This window comes from Lineus longissimus, chromosome 19 (assembly GCF_910592395.1).
Source record: "Lineus longissimus chromosome 19, tnLinLong1.2, whole genome shotgun sequence".
NCBI lineage: Eukaryota > Metazoa > Nemertea > Pilidiophora > Heteronemertea > Lineidae > Lineus > Lineus longissimus.
The window spans coordinates 5934868-5951624 of record NC_088326.1 but is presented as its reverse complement, the minus strand read 5'-3'; the positions used below and the strand labels follow the sequence as shown (position 1 = coordinate 5951624).

Genomic DNA, 16757 nt, shown 5'->3' with positions numbered 1-16757 from the left:
GAGCGGCACTCTGATTGGGCTGGAAAGGCATGGATTTCATCAGGGGTTTGTAATATCGATAGGCGGAGTATAATTAAAACCATTGGTTATGTCAGGATGTTTGAGCCGCGAGTGTCAATTATAGGCAAATTACATGCAATAGACCTTTTGTACTAGCGTCCCAACTGGGTTAGTTACTTTGACGCCGTATACTAAAATTGAGATTTTATGGCGTTATTTTACCGATGACGTCGTTGATGACGCGAAATTGCAAATGGCGGCTATCAAGATCGGCGATAAAACACAAAATATTTTCGGCGACTTACGCCAGAATGTTGCACAGTGATGCTGTCAGTGGCTTGAATTATGCCGAAATACAACATACAACATACAACATTGCATAGTGTGATTGATAAATCCACGAAAGGAAAGTACCTGTATCAAAGCCTTCTAGTCGGGCGTGGGAACGCTTTAATCATTCGCCTGCCAATGTAAAGAGTTCATGTCATGGCTACTTGGGTCTCGTTAGGGAGCTTTTCCCGAATGTATGCAATGATGACGTGCCCCGTTAACAGAACGTCAATCTATTTTAAAATGCGTTTCCAATGTGATTGCATGAGGACAAGCCATTTGTGTCGTATGCACTGGAAACGCTCGATTTCCCTGACTCTGTAGGATGTTAAATCGGGCAATTTATTTCTTTAAATAAATCATAAGCGTCGCATTGGCTCCTAGCTCTGTTCACCATCCCAAATGGCAATATTGCCAATTGGGTCGGACAATCACGGAAAAACCCAAATATTATACATTTCTTCCTGTATAATTCTTACCGTGACCATTCTCCCGTGAAAGACAGTTGCTGACGCTACACACACAAACAAATCGACGGTCAACCATTGAACTTTTGAGATATGTTGAATTTTGCACGAATCAGCGAAAAACGCACCAACTGGCACTGGACGGTATTTCAACACGGGTGGCCCGACGCACATCAAAAGTTCAGTGTACACATACGTCGGCAACAACAGTAAAATGTGTAGTTTCTTGTTAGCCGCCTATTGAGTAGTGCTCCAGGTTTCAGAATCTCCAAATAACATGTCTTTGCCAAAACAACTGCTAAATCCACACTGGCATACTGTGAGGACCAAGAAATCAATGATTTTTTAGGAACTACGGTTAAGGGTTGGCCGGACATGAACACAAAAAAACCTCTAGACAACCCTAGTCTAGACAACACCGCAGTGTCCGTCGTCTGTCGTCGTTGTTGTCTGTGTCCTGTTTCAAAAATAGTGGCACGTTTCTTAACCACTGAAGCTATGAACATGAAATTTGGTACACATGACTCCCTACGTCATGTAACCTCGGTCACCGGATTTCGATCCGATCTGATTTTCGACTTGGCCACCAGGAGGCCAAAACAAAAAATGTAAAAAGTGCAATATCTCGCTTAGAAGTGACTTGTTTTCGATGATATTTTTATGGTAGGTACTCCAAGCAACGATACATCACATATCATACCGACTTTGATTTGACCTATGTACTATGAATGGATGAATTCCTAACCACCAAATATCAATACGGTGAGCACAATGGCCGGACATTCTATTACGTAATATGGTGTATGACACCCCCATCCATGAACTTGTCATGATAGTCTGTATATGGCCTTCATGTGATGGTGGTTTTGTGATGTGATCGTGAATTTGTGATGTGATCGTGGTCCTGGGAAATTGTTCCATTGCGCCTGTGCGATCCGAATCACCTTTTCAACAGCAGTCGGCGTTCGTTAATCCCTCCGGTGCTTGAAAATTATCTATAATTACCGTCCTTTTCTCTAGGTCTGGCCTGGTTGAGGTCAAATGTCGATTTCTCTTTCTTGCTGCAAGTGGGGCAGGGTCAGCTGGTGAACGTGACCATCGACACCCGGGTTACACGCTCCGAAGGGGTTAGGGTTTTTCTCACCTGCAGGTCATAACGAAGTTCAGTTATCATTCATTTGAGATCATTCATTTGATAACATCTGTGCGTTATTAATGAGCTACCTTTTTGGGTAACCTTTTCCCCTGTACTATATCAAGCACTGAACTCATCACCTTCAAGATTACATTTCCCGTCACCAGGACGTACATGTGGTGTCAGTTAAATTTATTGATGTCTCGTTGACAAATTTTTGGAAGAAGACCAGTGAGGCTTTGTTCGCCTGGACAGAAGGCCCAGTTTTTTATCTTGTTTAATGATTATATTATTGTAGAATTTAAGTATCTTTAGGAGAAGCCAGTTCTATAAGTATTGTGACAATTGCACATTTCTCAGCATCTCAATTGATTTAGTAATACAAGGATTCATCATCATTATATGTATTAAGTACTCTTTCATTCAATTTGCAGATTGAACCATTACACTAGTCTTTACGCACCACTACTAGTATACGTCTCACTTTATAAATTCCGTACACTTTGTGTATTATCACGTCAGAGCTCATCTCTTCGACTCAAAATATCAGTTATGTCATTCAAATGGCTAGTCATAGTGCGTATTAATAAGCTGAGCAGAATGTTTTCGTTTGTTTTCTTTTCGTTCGTTGGATAAGCCTCACTCCCTCATATACGTTCGGTGCGGATCGTATATGTACATTGTATATTAGGGAGTTTTCGCAGTGCTCACGAAACGGCCACGGGAACGCCTATCCTTTTCGACTTCGTTATCAGGAGGTCATACAATAGGCGTTTCGGGGATGGTGTTTGCGAAAACTCCCTCTTGCACAAACAAAATACGGGTACAGCAGTTTCGTTGAAGAATTAAGCCATGACTGAAGCATAGTTGTACGTGTACTTTTGTGTAATATTTTCTTATCGTTTTCTGATAGTCATGAGGTGGTATCCTTTGGCCCCGGAAAATGTCGTTTCTTAATTTCGAAAGTAATAAATGCGAGTAAGATTCGTTGCTTATGGATAGGAATACCAGGCCAATACTTTACACAGTAACCCATTCTGTCTACGTATCTTTTACTTGTGTTACAAACCGGAAACAAATAATGGTCCGAGACAATGATACTAGTTATGTTAAGTTTGTCGGCGTTACTGGCCATGTAGACACATGACATAAGTAAAACAGCAATGTATTGGTCGCTGCAAAAGTACGAATCATTAACGCCACTTCATTGGTAATGGAACAAAATATCAATTTAGCTCGATCTGTGTCAAGTCCATTTATGCCGTGACAAACCAATCTCGTACCATCCCCGCCAATCAACTGCTAACCATGTTTTCGTGCCCTCAATGCCTCCCAGTCGTTTATCAATATTTTGATCATGAGCCGTAGTGAAACTGTTTTATGAAGACATGGTGAAAAAGGGTCGCTTACACGATGTACGATCCGTCTTGGCTAGAGATCGGAATGTCGTGTAAAAGCGCCTGGATATAAACAGGTCTGGTCTAGTTTGTAGTTCGATGTGGTCGAAAAAGTGGACTCTCATTGGGGTAGGATCGATGTGATGTCCATCCGTGGTTCGTAAACCGATCAAGAGCGATCTTGTTATCAGTTTTGTACGTGTAAAACGCGATCCTGGTGGCGATCCAGGTGTAGTCTTTGAGGTCAGGTGGTGACCCATGGTTACATTATACCGGTTTTATCGTTACCAGGCACTCATGGCCGCAAAATGCCTCGGTATTTATTTTACGCACGGGATTTCTATCTCGTCGGATTGAAAACATTATTCTTCTGCGATGTAAAATATGCAATAGTGTAAAATCTTCCAATCTATGGTTATTCCTCCTTCATTGTTAACTTGTTTAAAGCCGGTCACTTGCAAACAAACGTTATCTTCTCCCGTTTCTAGGTATGTCATGGGTTCTGGCGATGATTTATGCCGTTGAAGAGATCAACAAAAATGGTACATTCTTCCCCGGTGTGAAGTTAGGCTACGATATTAGGGATGGGTGTAATCAGGTAAGCAATATCAGTTAGATTTCGCATTCTGAACTGTTGCCCATTGTCTTTAATTGCAGGAAAGTCTGGAGTGTTGAGCAAAGACCCAATAAGTGAATTTCACAGAGAAAGATGAAAATCTAAATTCATCCTTCACTGAGTCATTACCCTTCAAGAACCAGATTTGTTTTGTATAAAGTGTCCATTTAGACATATAATATTTTTCTTTTTCGGGGACTTACTAGGTTTTTGTTCAATTCATCAACAGCTGAAAGCCAATTGAGATACAATGATACCGTAACAGTTATCCCTGTAGATAGGAAATACTAAACTAACATAATTACTCTGCCTAGTACATTCTCTAAAATTTGCTAAACACTCAAGAGGTGTGCATAGCCCAGAAGTAAGACAGGGTTTGAATACGTCTGTGATGAGACTTATTAACTGAAACATCTCTGAAACAACTTGGTAATGTAATGCTGATTTAAAACACAATTGATGTGTCTCACCATCAATGTCTTTAGAATGCACTGTTTCCTAATAAATAATAAATAATAATAATAGTCGGCGCTTATATAGCGCTCGAATTACTCAATAGCTGGGTATTCTCAAGCGCTTTGGGACTGTCATCATCCCGGTCTCCACAGAAGTCAATATGGGGTTTCAAGGAGCAGCTACAAAGCGCTCATTCAACCAGTAGGAGAAACAAAGTGACGATTAAGCCGGGAATCGAACCCACGACCTCCGGATCATGAGTCCGACTCTCTACCACTGCGCCACCGCGTCTCCTAATCATTTGCTATTGATGTTTGAATGCTGGTACATCCAAAAAGGCCAGGTTTAGAGATTATTTTATTGTTGCAGGTTGACCGTGCAATAGAAGCGAGTCTTGACTTCTCGCTTGGCCCAAGCCATCCTTCCCTCACATCCACCGGTTACATCCTTCCAGATGGACTAAATGGCGGACGCTACACCAGTTCCTCCTCTAAACCTTGTTGTGATGCTGAAGTTGCCACGCACGATAAGTAAGTTAACTGTCCTCCTTGTTTACGATTGGGCAGAGCATGTTACTTCTTTTCAGTATCTTCATGCTTCATGTACCGGCATGTTTTCAACAGGATTTCCGTTGATTCTTGATGCGATTGGTTGTGTTTGCATGGGACGCATTTCGTTTATTTAGGCATTTATCGGTTATCACTCCGGTCAGCAGTTTACCAAGGGCGGTATTCATCTGGTCTACAACCCCATACTTCCATAAATGCACTGAGCATTAGGATAGTATTACATAGATTTACCCGGTTCTCTCGAGGTTCCATACAGAGATAGACGCTTCGATCTTGATTATATAAACACTGCTTGGTGCACGGATATCAACTGAATGGGGTTTATGAATATTGTAGAATGTCTGATTATGATCGGGTTAGTGCTGCTCATAGCAGATATATGCAGCAATAGGGATATGGAGCTGCCTGTAATAAACTGCTGCTCCGGCGAATCATCAGATTCAGATTATATAGCCGCACCTGTCCAGCTCTTCATGTTTGACTTCAGGTGAACTTTTAACCTTAACAATGAAGCTTCCACTTATTTCGAGTTATCTTCATACGGGTTAGATGAACACGTAAAAATTCTTCCCCCTTTAACTTGCTGGCTAAACTGCTAATACTGCCAAGTTAAAGGAAACCTGTAGCGAAACGCTTATAAAAATGGGGAGTTTGAACGGCCCGGTTAAAAACTAAGGTGGGAATAAGCTTCCATTCATAAATATTAGCAGTTTCGAGTTCCCCAAAGTAGTTTATTATGTGAGCTGGACATCTGGGTAACATTGCATAACGTTGCATATTACTGACTCCAGTCGATGAACTGCAAGAGGTAATCACCAATTTAGTTAGTTTTGCCTCGTTCAGCAAGTCTAAAGGACTTTAGTCACGACTTGATCTCCTTAATCATATTTTTTGTGCCTGTAATTCATGCCATTTTGTGTCTGTATAATCACTTATAGTTTCTTTAGTAAGGAATATAGCAAATAGAATCCACCAACAAAAGAAATATTTATTCTAAGTATAGTAGAACCTCTCTATTAAGGACACCCTCGGGACTGACAACTGCTGTCCTTAATAGAAAAGTGTCATGATTAGAGATGTCAAATTGAATGGAAACACCCAATTTGGGACCATGCACACTAGTGTCCTTAATATAGAGGTTGTCCTTAATAGAGAGTTGTCCGCTAAGGGATGTTCTACTGTATACATATTTGTCGTAGATTTGTAAGGTCAGATACAGTGAAACTTGTTGATTCAACCTATTCATGAGCTCTAGATATATCTTGTTAGTATCTTTTGTTGTGTGAAGCCCAACGGGTAGACCACACCAAAGATGCATTTCATCTGATTCGAATTCAAATTTCTTTAGTTTCAGAACGTTTGGCTGTCCTTGTAAATTTTTGACGAGGTTAGATATAGGTGTCGTTTTCACCTCACTGTGCACCAGACACAAGGTTCATTCAATTGTCTGCATCGCATGCTGCAGTTATCGTTATCTTTATCACGTTTTGACACATTTCAAACCTAGGGTTCTGTTGTGCAGTGAATATTTGGTGGTAGTATATTAACATCAAAAAGTGCACAATGTCGTTCAGGGGGCACATTACATCACAAGGTTTTAAAGGAATTTCGCACGACCAGCGTTTTTAGCCTACTTATACCTTTTGATGCGCGGCGGTATGTCTGTCACCCCTAACGATATTTACCCCCGGCCCCTGGTTGTGGGTATGGTATTTATCATGATCATATTGTCTTTTTGGAGGCGTATACACACCGGGGTCTAATTTTGATAGAAACCTTGATTTATTCCAAGTCTGACGTAACGTCATGTCTGAGAAATTCGTTACTGCATTCTAGTATCGAATACAGCCTAGCAAAAAATTGAAATTTCTTACTCTAGTGCACTGGGTCGATTTTTAACGTGGTGTGATATGCGTGTCCTTCTTACTTTTGCGGTTTATTAGTTGCGTTATCATCAGCACATAATCCACTGTTAATTAAGTTTAAAGTGTCCAATTTAAGTTTAGGTGTGTAATATTTCATAATGAGAAGGATATGGTAATGGGTTGATGCTGGGTGTCTCATGGCTCGACCAGTGTGAGTAAGAGTTCTGGGGATGAAATAATCGTTTTTTAATATCGTTATCTCAAGTAATTTGTTCCCGATAGTCATGCGAACAGCTAGTTTTTTTTTCAAAAGGGCTAAATTTTCTTTCAACCCTGCGGATATGACTTTATATACACCACGATTATTCATATGCAATGGTTGGTTGATTTCGGTTTAACCAATAGTTTCAGGTTAGAGCAAAGGTAAACGATTTGTCACTTGGGGAAGTTGTGAATTAATGGATCTGGAATTCGAATACGTTGTGTGTTGGAACCGGTAATCGGAAAAACGCCGACCGACCGACCGACCGACCTGCCAACCTACCATCATATGCAGTATCCCTTTCGCTTCTCTATAGCACATGTATCTGTGTAGTGCCCAGCGCAATGGACGTGATGGAGTCCGACATGTCTGACAGCAACATCTTCAGTCAATTATACCGGAAAACGAGCCCACGCGGTCATAAGTCAATGTGATATATCCAATCCACGATAGCAGGTCATGTGAAATGAAATTGTAAACAAGCGCACGTGCGCTGTTCAAATGACAACAAATGCATATTGCGCGTTGCAGTTCATGCATTGCATCGGTCGAGACACTCGAGTAGAAAAACTACAGTGCATAGATTAGGCCCAAATCATGTTTTTATATCCACCGACCATGTAGACAAAGCATATCTTTAGAGTATCGTTATCAGTTCCTTACCGCGTGGGCTCGTTTTCCCGGTATAATTGACAGGTCGGTAGGTCGGTCGGTCGGTCGGTCGGCGTTTTTCCGGTTACCTGTTGGAACCTGGTGACGGGTCTTTGCAAATCCCATACAAAAATGTAATAAACCGCTATTTGACCTTTCGTATGGCTTCTCTGCTCTGACCTTCTTTTGGTTACTACACTGTATAATGCACTATTTGTTGTGGGGATCTATCAAGGGCCAGCGTTATATCTCTGGGAATTTGATCTTCTTCTCAAAATAAAGGCGCGGCGAAGGTCTACACTAACTTTCTTGTCTTATAGAGATTTTCCGAAGATCGTCCGGGAGGCCCATCCATGCGAACGCCTTGCCAATTTTTCGACATTGTGAGCAAGGTGTCAAGCAGTGAGAGAGCGTTTGCGCTTCGTTTTAGTTGGCGTTTTCGGGGTTTTGTCAAACCTTCCTCGACGCAGTACAAGTGACCCCGAGGCATTTCATGGACTTCATAAATTTGGTGTTTGTAAATTAACAAGTCTAAAGTGTGATGTAGATAACATTTCGCTCTTTACAGAACATCAGAAAGTAGTGTGACCGGTCGTTGATAAGAAACACGTTATACTTCTGATCATCCCCTTTTTAATAAGCTCCCCTCGATAAAAAAAAGATATTGGTGTTTTTTGTTTTCGCAAACTGCACTCACGTCTGCAAATTATTTCGTTTCACTTGATGATTTCGTGGCACCTCACAGATACCTATGCAAATGATCATTCCTTGACATTTCTTTTGAACGTGAAGATCTCCTTCCTCATGTCGTGCTTTTTGGCTCACCGTAGGGGAGTCTATACAACACCGCTGTGTCCGTCGTCCATCGTCGTCCGTTGTGGTTGTCAGAATCCTGTTTCAAAAACAGTGGTACGTTTCTTAACCGCTAGAGCTATGAACTTGAAACTTTGAACCCAGGACCCCCAGGTCAGGTGACCTATGACAATTAGTTTCGTTCCGATCTGATTCTTGACTTTGCCGCCAGGGGACCAGAAGTGGAAACCTAAAAAGTGTGATATCTCTCTTATGAGTGACTCGTTTTCGATCTCCTAGCAAGGATACGTTACATGTCGTACGGGTTTTTCATTGGACCTAATTTTCAAGATCGCAGAGGTCAAATTGCGCAAATTGGTCGTTTGAGTGTAACTATGGCACGCTTCGTAACCGCTAAAGCTATGAACTTGAAATTTGGTACCTCTGACATCGAATTTCAGTCTGATCTTATTCTCGATTTGGCCACCAGTGAGCCAAAACTAAAAAAGGTAAAAAGTGCAATATCTCGCTTACTAGTGACTTGTTTTCGATGATATTTTTATGGTACTCCAAGCAAGGGTACATCACATGTCAAACCGACTTTGGTTTGACCCATATACAAAACATGTAGCACATTTCTTAACCAGGATGAATTCCTAACCACCAAATATATATACGGTGAACACAATGGCCCCTAGCCGTTTCATTCTGTTTTTGTTAAAAATATGTTTAAAAGCTAATTGTTGAAGGAGGGTCCCTTTTCATACACTCATGTATACATTTGAAAGTTTTTATGGAAATTGGTGCATTTGTTTTGATGTTCTATGTTCAATGAGGTAACTTTATGTGTGGGTATCATTTGACACCCAGAGAGTAAAACATGTTTGGTGCCGAATGAACAAAATAATTATATCCGTCTTAGAAATACCTCCACCACCCCCCCCCCCCTCCCCCACATGGCCTGGATCCTTTGAAAACATTTTATTGTTTTTTCTCCTTGATGTGGTTGCAGTGTAGGTTTGTTTACACAGTGTTGGCTTGGCTGATAATACGATTAACACAGTGACGCTTCGATCAGAACGTTATTGTTTGGTGAAAGTTAATAGCGAGCTTTAGCAACTTTCCGACTCCGACTTTAACTACGAGATCGTAATTGCAGTCCGCTGAGGACATCGTCAATAAAGAAATGAGGTTATGAACGTTTTCAACGCACGAGCGAAATACCATTATGTTTGGTAGAAAGAATTAGCTTTGTAAGTTGGATGCGAGCATATGGCCATTCATTTTCCCCTAAAAATGGCTTTATGACTAGAAAACCTTGATCAAATCGTTTGTATAAACGAGATATTCGTAGCTGGCTGCAATTCACTCTGGTAGTTCAAGTCGGAGTCGGAGTCGGAAAGTTGCCAAAGCTCGCGATCGCTAATATTGAAATGCTAACTTCAATCCTATGTTATCCGTTAACGTTAGTTTACTGCATGGCTTTTAAATACAGTATGTGTTTAGAACGTCCTTAATTATCAGTCAGTCGTACATGTACGTGTAACGTGTTGTCCACGGTCAGTCGTACATGTACGGGTAACGTGTTGTCCACGGTCATGTTATAGTACATGTACATTAGTTTCCGTTAATTTCTGAAATTTTCTCTTCGGAACGGCATAATTCTCGTTTTCAAAAAAATGATCTTGAAAAATGAATGAGATTGGTTCGAAGACAAAAGCAAATCGTCGTGCTCGACACCTTGGAGGTACCTAGTCAGGTATGTCGGTATATCAATTTCGTTAGCCGTAACATTTTTACGGCATAACAGTTTTACAACGTCGAAGGGAATGCATGTTATATTCCAGATGTCATGTCGAATCAGATCACACTTACCATCACTTAAGCTCTGAATATACTTCTCTTACATCTTATTAGGTCAAAGGTGGTTGGCGTGGTCGGATCCGCCAGTTCCAGAATCTCCATGGCAGTGGCGACAGTTTTCGGCTCGATGAGCATACCACAGATTAGCTACTCGTCTACCAGTAGACTTCTGAGTGATAAGACCAAATATAGGTCGTTTCTTAGGTATAGTATGTGGAGCTTGTCCCTTCACAATCCATAGAATATATAGAGTTGATTTGAGAGCTGATGACATAGCTCTGCGACGATCATCGACATTTCTTGATGAGACCGGCAGCCCAGGGCCTTGAGGGTAGTTAAAACTACGTACCAATATTCGAGTAGAATTAAGAAAAGGGCCAAGAGGTTCAGAAATGGTAGTCTGACAGGGACCCTCCGGATGGAGCGATCGTGATCTGTTGCATCAAGGCATTGAACTGTGTTATGAGTTGGCTACTGAAGTAGAATCCGGGATTTGTACGGGAGAATTGGGTGCAATATACATCTGATTTTAAACGCTTCTAGATCTATTCAGGTCCTATTAATAAAAAGATGTTGCTAGCAGCGAGCAGTAAAGGTTCCTGCTACGAGAATTGGCGCCATCGCTGCGATGCTTTGGTATTTCACGCCTCGACAAAAGCCTTGCGATTCTGCATACGCTGTACGATTCTGTTAAAACGCATTCAGTGGAAACCCCCCTTTCCCGCAGATAAGCGTTCTTTGTTATGGCTCATCGTTGCAATAATTGCCGAAGGTCGAAGCGAGAAAAACCACTTGTTTGTGGGGCACTTAGAACCTAAATTGCATGCTGCAGTAAACAGTTATTAAGTAGTTAAATTCGACGTATTTTGCTGCAGGACTATCCCCTCCGATGTTCTTCAAGTGCAGGCTCTGGCTGATATTGTCGCCAGTTTTAACTGGCAGTATATATCCACTGTGGCCAGTGATGATATCTATGGAAAAATTGGTGAGTCGGTTGATTTGATTTTAACACTGGCGCCGCACCAGCTGATCATCACTTCAGTGCACACGCAGTAGGGGTATTTAGTTATATCCCATTTCACGACTAAAATGGCACTGAGTTGTGCAAAACAAGCCAGAAAATGGCCGAGAAAAAAGTTTTCGCTAAAAATTGATCGTTCTTGGTCATGCTTTGTCCGATTCAAGCAAAGTGCGTAGTTTGAGAGACCTTGGACATTGATGTCGTAATTGTTTATTCAAATATTTCATCGCACAAAGTCAGAGTGCCACTTTTTCGGGGATAAAATATAGTGTAGTCCCAAGGATACTTTTAACCTTTGGAGCCTCAAAGGGGATGTCACACGACTAACGTTTCGGCCTACGGTTAACATTTTCTCGGGTGATGAAAATGAACATTCTCATTGTCTGTTTATAAGTCCGGCGCACTCAGTAAGCTAGACACGGCCTGTTTAACACGTGAACTATTGGACCCTCAAAAGGGTTCTATTCAGAAACTTGCGTACGACTTGATGATGCATTCAATTGCTTTGATACCGACTACCAGGCGCGGTGAGGGTATTGCTCGTACGAAGTTTGCTTTAAGGTGGCCACCTGATGATATCTTCTACCCTATGGTCAGTATGCCTCCAATGTTACTAATTCAATGACAATGAAGATCATAATGATAAAATATGTTATATTTAAAGAATATCAAAATTATTATCATAATTGGAAGTGACTGCTTGGCAAGCCCGGCTTACCAAACAGCGACTTTTTCTTGTCCTGAATGGAGAGCCGAACTCATTAATATTAAAGTAAAGTCTCCAGCTCGCCAAACAGGGTAGATTTTTTACCTGTTTGGCAAGCCCGGCTGGCCGAACAGGGTGGCTTTTTAGTGCTGTTTGGCAAGCGGCTCTCGAAACAGGACAAAAAAAGATGCCTGTTCGGCGAGCGGCTTGCCAAATAGACCCGGCCATCATAATTATTCAGGCTCAGCGTGGCGAGAAATGTTTACGGTAATAGTATAGTAGCAATCACTGTTAACTTTGTGTATCCGGTTTTCTTTTTCCAAGGTATTGAGTCTCTCAAGCAGGAAATAAAAAACAGGGGCATATGTATAGCGGTGAGCAGTGTGTTTTCCAAGTCTTCCAAAGACGCCACCCTCCAGGACATGGAAAGAATAATCCGCAGATTAAAGAACACAGACGCCGGGAGGAAAGCCAAAGTCATCGTCCTCTTCTGTTCTAACCATGAAGCGGTGTCTTTCCTTGAGGTTAGTTGAACTGCTTTCTCTCCTTTAACGTCTTCAAAAAAGAAAACATAAAGCGAAACGTGTTTATAATGTAAAGGATGTCGCCCTTTCCGAGAGGGCCAACTTTCTCTCCTTTAACGTCGTCAAAAAAGAAAACATAAAGGGAAACGTGTTTATGTAAAGGTTGTCACCCTTTCCAAAAGGGCCATCAGGAATTGGCTTATGAGACACTCTTCACTTGCAATTTAATACCAGTCGCCTGGCGAGAATGCAGATTGTACTCAACATGCCGGCCGCAATGGAACAAAACAACTTGCTGGTCTCAAACCTTCGACCTTCCGTTAATGTGGCGGGCGCCTTGACCACTTGGCCATCATGATCAGGTGGTGGTTTAGCATTGCCGTTCGAGGGACATGTCGACGGGTCGTCACAAAACGTTGGGCCGGTGTAACACTTTTAGGTGTGTCTGTATTAGCAGTAAACCTAGCTAATCATGACATGTTCATGACCCCTGACGTCGGCCCAGGCACAGGTCATGGCTATTTAAAGAATACGTCCGGTCTTGCTGTTTGAGGCAGTAATGCCATCTCTCTGCCGTGGACGTAGCCTGCTTGTATAGCAGTCAACTCTAAAACCGCGCTCTGTTTTAATAATTCAGTATGGCTGATTACATTCCGCACCTCATATTGATTTCATATCAACACTCACAAACAAGTCTTGCTACATAATGGGTACCAAGAGAACATAGCTCCCGTTGCTCTAGCTTAACTCATGCCACCAATGCAACCATGATTGATCGGTGCAGGCATTTGCTTGTCAATGTTGGAACTAATGGCGACATCTGTCTCATGTGCGGACACAGAACGAGTCACAGGAAATTATAAATGTCATACATTTTGACTATACAATTCGTCAGAAAGCTTTCCGGCACTTGTGGATGTTCGTCATGTTTGGTTGTAGTGCTATCATTCTAAAGATATTTGTTGTTTTATCTGAAATAAACACGATTTTTGTGGACCATTTCTTAAATGATTAATTAAATAACACGCTCCTCATTGTTGACATAATGATCAAATGAAAAACGGATAACGACATTAGGGGCGTAGCTAGCTTTGTGGCTGGTTGAGGGGAAGGCTCTGGGGGGGGGGGGGGGGGGGGGTTAAATGACACATTTTGTCACAAACGCATTTTTGGTGACTTGGGGGGGGGGTGGCTGCTTAAAAGTTTAGGATGAGACACTCTGAATTTATCGGTGTAGTTTAATCAATCACCTTCAGTATCATTTCATTTTTAACAATGATAAATGATGGCTATATTTTAGACTATTGTGATGGTACACAATGATGATAATTTGTCAACAAGAATTTCTGATGCCAGGCAGTTTTTGATTTGATGAATACAAGCTTCAAAACAAGCAGGCATTTTGCCTTGGTGCCCTTTTACTTGTTGTGTGACCACCGATTTATTATCTGAACACAGAAATATAATAAAACGGTCTGTGTTTGTCCGCGGCTGAGAATTACCTCACCTGCCCCTGACAAGAGATTGTAAATTACACGTTGTGTTTGTTTGATATTACTCCGGGTTGTCGTCATAACCTATCTAATCACCAGCATATCAATAACTTTAGTGGGCGCTAATTGGCCGAATGGTTGGTGTTATTCTCTGAGGCACGAAACGGAGAAGCTGCACTGGCCGAACAGCTTTGATCGAGTTCTCGTGGCTGTAATTGAGAACCTGCACGGCGGGCAGCGTTTAATAGCGCAGTGGAAGAGAGTCGGCCTCATGTCAAGAGGTCGTAGCTTCAATTCGACTCCCGGCCTAGTCACTGCTTGGTTCCCCGACTGGTCAAGTTCAAGTGAGCGCCTTCTGATTGCTCCTTGAAACCTCTGATTGATTTCTTTGGGAACCGGGATAATATATGGTATCTCAAAAGCGCTTTGAGCAGGGAAACATGGAAAGCGCTATATCTCGATATTATCAATATTTTTATATTACAGCTGATTGTTAATGCAAACGAGCTTATGATTTGGTGATATCAAAATCATGTTTTGACTATGATTTGATATTTTCCAATTGTAACTACGTACACTGGTATACCAAATTTGAATTATCCCAAAGAAACATGCTAAAAGGCAAGGTTTTGTTGTTCACCTTCTGTTAAGGTTTTTGAGCTTTTGATCATGAAAAACCTCACATGGTTTTTGACCAACACAAATATGTACTCCTTAGAGGTTTTCAGCAATGTGAAAAACCTGTGATCTTAAATACAATTGTTTTGTTCATATTTGGGAGTTTTTGTAAAGGCCCCGATATACGCCAACGCCAACGCGTGTCTCATTGTTTGAACTACTGATTTCAATTTCAGACAATGAGATAGGCATTCGCGTCGGGGTATTGGGGCCCTGACGGGGTGCATATTTGTGTTGGCCGAAACATCTGTAAAGGTTTTTCAAAAGCTAAAGGTCAAAAGACTTCGACATCGAGTGGTTGAATTTTTCCAGTTGGTTACTTTCTTACCACTGCATTTTGACTTCTTGCAAAGCGTTGTGGCACACAATGAAAGAGTGACTCAAATAGTCGTGTGTTCGAGGCTCGCCCATGTGACACTCGCCCCGGCGGTACTTTATCAACTGGCCTGAAGTGGCAAAGTGTTGCATATATGCGGTCCTTAATTGGTTTCTACAGAATAGTTTCTAAATTTGGCTCGGGGATGGATGTGAAGTGCTTCAAGACAAAACATGTACAGTTAAAAGCGCTATATAATCATACATTTTATTTTTCATCTGTTTTTGACAGGAGGCTGAACGACAAGGCCTGACTGGAAAAACGTGGATTGCATCCGAGAGTTGGGGTGATGAGGCAGCAGTATTGAATATCGACCATAATGTTGTTCTTGGGACCATTGGGTTGCTACCGGAGAGCGGAAACACTGATGGATATAACCAGTACATCCATAACTTGTCTCTGAATGAACTCATCCGCAAGCATCCATGGATCGACGAAATCATGATGACTGACTATAATTGTTCCTTAAACGGCTACGATCCGAGCAACAACCGAGTTGAACGGGAAGCAAATATTGACTCATCGGTGGTTCTGGCACTGAACGCGACAGGTATCCCTACAACCGACCCAACGCCACCTCGTCTGCCGAGTGAGTTTGTCCGATGCTCCCATTTATTAGACTACAACCTAAACCCAGCTTCTGCCACCAATAAAAATGGAACGTTCCTGCCGCTTGGGAAGACACCTTACGTCATCGATGCTGTTACTGCTCTCGCTCTCGCTTTGAACCCCGTGATCTGCCCGAACGGCGTATGCCGAAAGAATTTGACCATCAATGAATATGACTTTTTGCGGTCAGTCAGAAATGTGAAATTTCAAGGACTCCAAGGTCAGATGAAGTTTGATGAAAATGGCGATCCTTCTGGAAGTTATCGTCTCAACAACATCCAACGAACACGAGACGGGAAGTCACTCATGTATGTTGATGTCGGTGGTTGGGATGGCAGACGAAAAGAGAGATTAATACTCAACCGAGAAAAAATTGGTACGTAGAAATGGCCGCGTAGTCGTGTGCTACCGCTATGAGTGTTCGACCCAATCAGTTGTGGAGCGTATATATATGACAGGTTGTTCAAAATAATCATGAACCAAGTCTAGTTTACTGTTAGCTGATGCTTATGCATAATGTTAAAAGCTTTTTCTAAAGTTGGGGTTGATATCAACTGTGAGCATGACAGTATACTTCATCTGTCTTCGCACTTTAAGCCCAGTCTGACACCTTTCAGTTGAACTTGGATGAGCTTAGCATAAGCAGGCTTTACTATGGCGGATGGTTACAGTCACAATTAATATATGCTGTTCAACAATAAATACATAGTGTTCAACAATAATTCGTTTTGATTTGTGTACGACAAAAAGCATTTCCCGGCTGTTCGACCAATTCGAGCACCAGCTGAACATCACGTGGTCGATGAGTGGGTGTGGTCTGATATCTATTTGGGTTGATGACAGCGAGGACCCCTTTCGTTCGGTTCGTCAACTGATAATAGACACGCCTTCTAGTGGACCACGTGATGTTCAGTTGGTGCTCTAATTGGCCGGACAGCCGGGAAATG

The 16757-nt window shown here is 41.9% G+C and overlaps 1 protein-coding gene across 3 annotated transcripts in view; it reads left to right on the top strand.

Moving 5' to 3' along the window:
• The window catches only part of LOC135503285 (metabotropic glutamate receptor 3-like), a 44501-nt gene that overhangs the window by 20145 nt on the left and 7599 nt on the right, over positions 1 to 16757 (top strand). For 2 of the 3 annotated variants that reach the window (XM_064796792.1, XM_064796793.1), the window contains exons 3-9: positions 3818 to 3927; positions 4771 to 4931; positions 6319 to 6357; positions 10458 to 10607; positions 11279 to 11388; positions 12455 to 12654; positions 15433 to 16186. In XM_064796792.1, the coding sequence (XP_064652862.1) occupies positions 3818 to 3927; positions 4771 to 4931; positions 6319 to 6357; positions 10458 to 10607; positions 11279 to 11388; positions 12455 to 12654; positions 15433 to 16186 (1524 nt within the window). The remainder of the gene's footprint in view (positions 1 to 3817; positions 3928 to 4770; positions 4932 to 6318; positions 6358 to 10457; positions 10608 to 11278; positions 11389 to 12454; positions 12655 to 15432; positions 16187 to 16757) is intronic. The other variant, XM_064796794.1, reaches the window with a different exon arrangement.